An 8,671-nucleotide genomic window follows, 5' to 3' on the forward strand; every position below is an offset into this window, starting at 1 on the left:
ATGGACGCGAAGAAAGGTAGGAACTGCTCACTAAGTCTCTGAGTGACAACATTATACCGTCAAAGTCATGCAATATCAAATAGTCATGGCCCACAGTGCTGTAGTTTACTGCAGGTGGCATGGGGGCACATTTAATCCTTTAACTGATGATAATAGATGTGTAAAAACTGTGTGAGGTTGCTCCTGCAGGCTTACTGTGTGAGGGCCTCCTCAGGTGATCCTGGGCCTCAGTACCTGGATAAGTAGGTCACATCTGGTCTAATAATATGAGGCCTCAGGACAGAGTACCTGCAATTACTGCAGTTACCTACTTAATACTAATAATATAACACTACTATACTTGGTGATTAAACTAGGATACTGTGAGATATAAGTGAAAGTGTTACGCCTACCACCAACACACCAGACCCTCCCCTGTATAAGAAAATACATTAACCTGCTCAGACTATAATATTTAGCAGAACAAATTATCATCGGACATGCATTACTCATATTTCTCTTTCAGTTAAATGTATTATATTGACAAAAATACAACTATAAGACTGAATAGAGCTATTTAAAGCTTACAAATGGGGGCCAGGACACAAAAGGAAAGTAGTTTAAATATATCTTATTACACAGTTTGAATTAGAGAGGGTTCATGTGTTATACTAAAAAACACTAAATACCCTGGCCTGAACAATGATCAAAATACCTAACTCCCAAAACATTTATTAACCAGTCCAAACATTGGTTTGAAATAAGTATGATATAAAAAACACAGATATATGACAAAGGGACAGTGGTGTTAAGTAGATAACTGAGGTACTTTGATGATGATAATACTTTTCTACTTTTACTTGAGTAACTTTTTGAATGCAGGACTTTTACTGTAACAGAGTATTCCTACACTCTGGTACTTCTACTTTTACTCAAGTACAAGATCTGTATACTTAAGCAATAGCTCACGACAGGCCGTGGTATATGCTCATTATATCACAGCTAAGGGGCGTGGTTCGGCCCGACGCGAAGCGGAGGGTCGACAACCCCGTTAGCTGTGATATAATGAGCATATATCACGGCCTGAAGTGAGCTATTGCTTTTATAAAACGGTTACCAAGTGTGGCAATATGAAAGAAAAATACACACTCTAATTTAAATAGTTTTTATTAGTAAATAATGATGTTCAAAATAAAATAGTCCCTCTGTTGCCTTCTGCACGAAACATAGTGCGAGGTGGTTGCTATGCAACAACACTAACAACAGCTAGCGAACATATTAGACAGAGAGCGTTGATCCATTATTTAGCTATTTATTTACATTAATTTGTATGTTGCCGTTTATTGTGCACCCACTGAAAAACTGTCCAGCATCAGTAGCATGGCTTACGTGGTCACTTGTATCGGCTGAGGTTGTTCTAGGCTGTTGCTTGGCGTTGCGAGAATATTGCTCCACTTTCTCCGGTCCCCGAGATTCGGCTTCCAGTAGCTCTGGAGAGAGCTTTCGCACCTGTGGCCACTAACGGTCATAATTTCTCTGCTTTGTTTCAAGACCCGCATCAGAAAGCTTTTGAATGGTGATACTTTTCCAGTTGGTCTACCTGCTCTTCACGTAGCTCTACATGTCGTCGTTTAGGTGCTTTTTGTTCTGGAGATAGGCACTCCTCAATCCACTCCTCCATAGTAAGACCCCCCCCCCCACCCCGGAGGTCGAAGTTAATCTTAAATGTTTTTGCGGACCTTTTTGATTACAGATTTGAAAACATTGTTGCTTGCTTTAAAAGTAGCACAATTCATTATGTCAAACCTTGGAAAGTATCTAGATATCCCTGTCCTAATGCCAAAGGAACTGCACACTGAATATGTTTTTGCCGTTTGATGTCTATGTCTGGACCGTTGCGTAAAAAGGAGGGTTTCTGCCCTGTTACTTCTCCGCTGCTTTCTTGTTCCAGTTTGAAACAGCCCAACTGTATACTGTTTATCTCAGACGCGGAGGGATACTGAGTTGTTGTGAAAAGTAATTTACAATTCTACCCGTGGTATACGCTCAGTATACCACGGCTAAGAACCAATCAGATTGCTTGATTTTACTTGTCCGTTTTATAATTCTACTTTTACTCAAGTACAAGATCTGTATACTTCTACTTTTACTCAAGTACAAGATCTGTATACTTCTACTTCTACTCAAGTACAAGATCTGAGTACTTCTACTTTTACTCAAGTACAAGATCTGAGTACTTCTACTCAAGTATAAGATCTGAGTACTTCTACTTTTACTCAAGTACAAGATCTGTATACTTCTACTTCTACTCAAGTACAAGATCTGAGTACTTCTACTTTTACTCAAGTACAAGATATGAATAATTCTACTTTTACTCAAGTACAAGATCTGTATACTTCTACTTTTACTCAAGTACAAGATCTGTATACTTCTACTTTTACTCAAGTACAAGATATGAATAATTCTACTTTTACTCAAGTACAAGATCTGTATACTTCTACTTTTACTCAAGTACAAGATCTGTATACTTCTACTTTTACTCAAGTACAAGATCTGAGTACTTATACTTTTACTCAAGTACAAGATCTGAGTATTTCTACTTTTACTCAAGTACAAGATCTGAGTACTTCTACTTTTACTTAAACACAAGATCTGAGTACTTCTACTTTTACTTAAACACAAGATCTGAATACTTCTACTTTTACTCAAGAACAAGATCTGAGTACTTCTACTTTTACTTAAACACAAGAACTGAGTACTTCTACTTTTACTCAAGTACAAGAACTGAGTACTTCTACTTTTACTCAAGTACAAGATCTGAGTACTTCTACTTTTACTCAAGTACAAGATCTGAGTACTTCTACTTTTACTCAAGTACAAGATCTGAGTACTTCTACTTTTACTTAAACACAAGAACTGAGTACTTCTACTTTTACTCAAGTACAAGATCTGAGTACTTCTCCCACAACCGTTTGGAACCATAAACAAACAACAAAACAAAAGAAGCTTCAGGACGATGTTCTGGGTTACATTACACAATGTTACTTCTACTTTTACTCAAGTACAATATCTGAGAATAACTAACTGTATGTGTTTTTCCGTTGTATTTTCCACAGATGGGGGGGATGGAGGGAAAGCCGAGGGGTCCGCTGGCTCGGCCAGAAAGAGAGGCGGGGGGGCGAAGAAGGCGATGCAGGCCAACAAGTCTGCGATGCGAGCCCCCCGAGCGCTCTGCTGCCTCACGCTCAGCAACCCCATCCGCATGGCCGCCCTCGCCCTGGTGGAGTGGAAGTATCCTTCAGAGAGGGAAGGGGATACAGAGAGTTTACTTATTTTTAAATTGTTTTTTATAATATAAAAAAAAAAATTGGTTGTAGAGTACCTGCAATTACTACAGTTACCTACTTAAAGGTCCTCTATTATACATTACATTACATTTAGCTGACGCTTTTATCCAAAGCGACTTACCAATTACAGGGACATTCTCCCTGGAGTAACTGAAGGCTAAGTGCCTTACTCAAGGGCACACTAGTGGTGGTGTTCCTGGCGGGATTTGAACTCACAACCTTCCGATCTTCAGCCCACCTCACTATCCATTAGACCACCACTATCACCACTATACTTTATATAGTATAGTATACTTTTTTTTGGCTTGTGTAACCATTAGCCAATCACCAACCAAGGTAACCCCCCCCCCCCCACTTATCACCTGAATCTCCTCCTCGAGCACCATTTTGTTCTTTTTAACCAAATATCTCTCAGAGGGGCGTGGGGAGGGGCTCCTTATTTTCATCTGAAGTAACAGACAGAGAATCAGCACTTTGGAAACAGGGCTGAAACAGAGGGGATTATGGGATGCTGCAATGATCTGTTTGGTGTTTCAGCCAATCAGAGACAGGTTTTGTATATATCTGAGACCTATAATATATTGACGGAAAACAGTATAATAGGGGACCTTTAATACTAATAATGTAATCCTACTGTACCTGGTGATTAAACTATGATATGGTGAGAGTACGTGTTACGCCTACTACCAACACACAGACCCACTCCTGTATAAGAAAATACATTCACCTGCTCAGACTATAATATTTAGCAGAAAAAATATCCTTCAGAGAGGGCAGGGAATACGGAGAGTTAACTTATTTTAAATAGTTTAGATTTTTTGTTTGTTTTTCTTACAATTGATCTTCTTTAACTGTGTTTAGGAAAGTTCCTCGTGTGTGTAAACGTACTTGGCAAGAAACCTGTTTCTGATTCAGAGGCACGAGGGGGACAAATGAGAAGAGGATTGAACTCTCTGAGGATATTGTCAAAATGTCAAACTTTTAGTTTATCAGAATCAGAGTTGCTTTATGAATCCCACAGCGGGGACATTTACAGTGTTGCAGCTGAAGTGGCAAAACAAGTAAGGCATGCAATAATAAAGAGTAAACTAACTTGTTAAATATAGAGAAGAAAAGCACACATTAATAATAGAATACAAATAAAGACAACTAAGTACACAACCATGGCTAAAAATGAGTAGCAGCAATTTAAAAAATATGGACATAAGTAACATATTCAGGTGTCGAGTCAATATAAAAATGTATGTTTATTTCACATTACAACTACAAGTTTGACTTTTCCTTTCAACATTTCCACTTTATACTCAACATGAATCCTTAAAAACTGACTTTATTTTCAACGTATTACATTTTTTCTTAACATTTTTACTTTACTTTCAACGCTTATATCTTATCCTCCAGAGATATAATTTATTCTTCAAATGATGACTTTATTTTCAGTAACTGTACCACATGTTCAACCTTTAAACCTTATTCTTAAAATGTTCTTTTTATTCTCAAAATGTTCTCAACATGTCTACTTTATTTGCAACATGTATAACTTATTCTGAACAGTTATAATTCTCAACATTTTAACTTTATCTTTGAAATGCAAAACAACATAAACTATTTCTCTTCTCAGGTTTTTTCCTATACTCTATCTCACATTGGGTTATATATATATATATATATATATATTGTTCGGGAATAATTTGCTTAGGTATTCAACCTTTGACACAGTTCATCATGTTCTCCTCTCACTGTCTCTTTCCCATGGCATAGGTCTACGGCCTTGGGTACTGCTGCTATCTCTCTTAAGGAGTGGCAGCTTGGGCGCATTGTTGTTGCCAGTCTATGACCGAGCACAAGCCGCCATGAGGTCGTTTACTGTTCAGGGACGAAGGTTCCCTGGCGCACATTATTTCCTATGGACGAGAGCTCTAGTTAGATTCAGGGTCCATATTTGTTTAGTCTCGCTGATGAAGAATGTTGATTATTACACTCCGTCCGAACTAGTTAAAACCTCGAGATACAGAAAGAGTTCTTCAGAATTGGTTTGGCAACCGCTGAGTCAACTCGTGACACACCACCTGTCTTGTGAATTCTCCGGACGTAACTCCAAATAAACCGTCAGTGTTTGCCATCAAAGCTCCAGCTCTCCTCGTGTCTCTCTGAGTCCTGTTTCCAATTGCTTCAGAAGTTTCCCCAACATATATGTATGCAGACAGTTCTGCATGTGCTGATGTGAATATGTTGGGATGTAGCTTGGGTAGAAGTTGTATTATATTGTTGTTGTTGTTGTTGTGTGTATTTCCTGTGAAGATGCATCTCCTGTTGTACCTTAACTCCGCTCCTCAGGCCCTTTGATATTTTTATTCTCCTCGCCATCTTTGCCAACTGTGTGGCCATGGGAGTGACCAAACCGTACCCCGACGACGACTCCAACGTCACCAACCACCAACTGGTGAGTTATACAGCTCACAAATATACACTATATATTCATTATGCATTAAATACAGTTTAACTTGTTGTCTTAACTAATTTAAACGTTTGAGATTGGTATTAGGAAAGATAAGTAAGGCTCCTTTTTGTAAAAATGGAAAGAAAAACACTGATTGCAGCTAAAGTATAATTATTTTAATAGCTTTGTACTGTAAGCACCATGACATTGTTTGTTTATAATGTTAAACACGGTTAACACGCTGTGATAGGCCCAGTTTAATATGCAACTTAACCTGCAAATCATTTAGGACCCCTGCTGTTAGGGTAATAAATGAAGCTTTCAAGGCTAACTACTCTATTTAGCTTGCATTGCTGTGTAACATCATCCAGCAACAATAAGGAATTGCATTTTAGTTGTGTGCTTAATGTGTTTAAATAACGCTTCTTTATTAGTCTGGTGAGAAAAGATGTTTACCTGATTCGTGTTTTGTACTACGATCACTTTAGTAAGCAGTCAAATTAACTTTGGAGAAGAGTTTTAATCTGAGTTGATATCGCAACAAGTTTTTGAAGTGTGTCTGACCTTCTTTATGGTAAATGGACCGTACTTATATAGCGCTTTATCCAGTCCACACACACACACACACACACACACACACACACACACACACACACACACACACACACACACACACACACACACACACACACACTCGCACACACACACACACACACACACACACACACACACACACACACACACACACACACACACACACTCGCACACATACCATGTATACATCACTTCAGGGGACATTACATTGACTTACATGCATTTCATGGAGACTTATCTAATAGTCTTCACCCTAAAATGTATGATTCCCCTTATGGGGACTCGCCTCCATTTTGGCCCCATAAGGGAGGCGAGTCCCCACACGTGACTGTGTAAACAGATTTAGGTCCCCACAAGTATAGTAATGCTAGGCCACACACACACACACACACACACACACACACACACACACACACACACACACACACACACACACACACACACACACACACACACACACACACACAAAGACGACCACACTCCCTCTCAGCCACAGTCGCCTTTTGTGTTTTTTATGTTATTTTGGTCCTGTTTCAAAGCCTTAAGAGCATCCTGTGTGATTCTCCTGAGTTCATCTTCCACCTGAAGTCCTCTGAGTCCTTTGAGTCCTCTGAGTCCTCTGAGTCCTTTGAGGACACTGATAGAGGCAGTCGTGATTCATGACTAACGTGTAGACAGATGTTTAAAAAGAGGAACAGTGGTCAGCAGGTATTGAGCTGAAGGCAGCAACACTAACACAGGTTAACAAAGGCTCAGGTGTTTGAAACCCTGTCAGGGATCACCACGACTTAAACACCAACCATCTGCCTCTTCCTCTTCCTCCTCCTCCTCCTCCTCCTCCTCCTCCTCACTTTGTCACGTCTCCCCATTAAAACACATGTATTAGCGATCAAACTGAAAACGAGCCTGTTGATCTTTTGCATTTTGGAAATATGAGCCATAAGGTTTAAATATTTGTAAAAAAAACTAAGTCAGATTTTTGTTATTTCATTGGAAACGATCCTAATTTAAAAGCTTTGTTTGCTTAAAGTAAACGTGATCAGTATTTGAACAACATGTTAGGTATTTAAGTGAAAAAAGTAGCTTAAAATATTCACATTGTTGGAAATAAACCTCCTGTAAATATTTCACTTTTATTATTATTATTTTATTTTATTTTAAACATCATTTCAAGTTTTTATTTAAATAATTAATTCCATTTTATTTGGTTGTTTATTGCATACTTTTACTATAACATTTTATTATTATTTTACATTTTAATTAGATTTTATTTCATGTTTTATGGCAATGATTTACTATAAAAGGTAATTTTATATAATTGTATTATTTTATTGCACATTTTTACTTGAACTTATTATGTTATTGTAAATATTTGATTGACTTGTATTAAAAAATGGAGCAACAAAACCCAATATCCCCCCTTGGATGAATAAAGTATGTTTATCCTGCTTCTCTCAGGACATGCAGCAGCTCTTGCATCAGGATACATATCAGTAGATTTCTTTAATGCATTGCACAAAGCAGATTGTTCTTCCCTTCAGTGACGTTTAGCATTATCCCCTAAGAGCTCAGTTTTTTGCACGAGGCGATTGTTTGCTGCTTTCTGTGGGCTGCAGTCGGTTTCAGTTAAACGTCAGTGGCTGGATTATTGCGTCAGCCGGGGTAAGAGGCCTAGTGACAGTGGCTGCTGTGATTCGAGGTGTTAAGCTGCAGGTTACAGAGAGGGATCTGTTGACAGGCTTACAGTTAGGCACTGGGTTAAGAGGTTAGAGAGCCACTGCTAACTCTAATGATAACAACACAAGTGGTGCAGAGAACATGCTAGAAAATGTCTCCTAATGCTTCGACGAGAAGGCAGTTTATAGACGTCCAAAGCGACTTACATACTCAATACTGTGGGCAATCCCCACAGGAGCCATTTGGGGTGAAGTGGGCACAACGACATGCTGACTGCAGTGGGGTTTGAACCTGTGACCCCCTGATCCCAACACCAACGCACAACCCACTGCGTCACACGCCTCCGTATTTATTGTTTACCAGGGAAAGTGAACATGAATCAAAGCTGATTAGTATTTAATTTAACATGCAACTAAGATGTAGACTCACATGCCTAGCTATGTTTTCTATCAGGTTTACAACTGAGTTCTCATATCTTTAAGGGTTATTAGAGCTGATGATGGTTCAATACCGTATACCGTGAAACTGTTAGACAGGAATACTGTTAGAATATCGGCCATACTGTAACAACCCTTACGATCAACTCACGGTACACTTTTACAAACTAAATACAAGCAAATGTTAAAACTCATTG

General features: G+C 38.7%; 1 protein-coding gene across 1 annotated transcript in view; it reads left to right on the forward strand.

Annotated features, from left to right (window-relative positions):
• The window catches only part of cacna1fa (calcium channel, voltage-dependent, L type, alpha 1F subunit a), a 57,831-nt gene continuing 49,160 nt past the window's right edge, over positions 1-8,671 (forward strand). The window contains exons 1-3 of the mRNA XM_034124143.1: positions 1-16; positions 3,096-3,270; positions 5,664-5,769. Of these exons, the coding sequence (XP_033980034.1) occupies positions 1-16; positions 3,096-3,270; positions 5,664-5,769 (297 nt within the window). The remainder of the gene's footprint in view (positions 17-3,095; positions 3,271-5,663; positions 5,770-8,671) is intronic.

This window comes from Trematomus bernacchii, unplaced genomic scaffold (assembly GCF_902827165.1).
Source record: "Trematomus bernacchii unplaced genomic scaffold, fTreBer1.1, whole genome shotgun sequence".
Classification (NCBI taxonomy): Eukaryota; Metazoa; Chordata; class Actinopteri; order Perciformes; family Nototheniidae; genus Trematomus; species Trematomus bernacchii.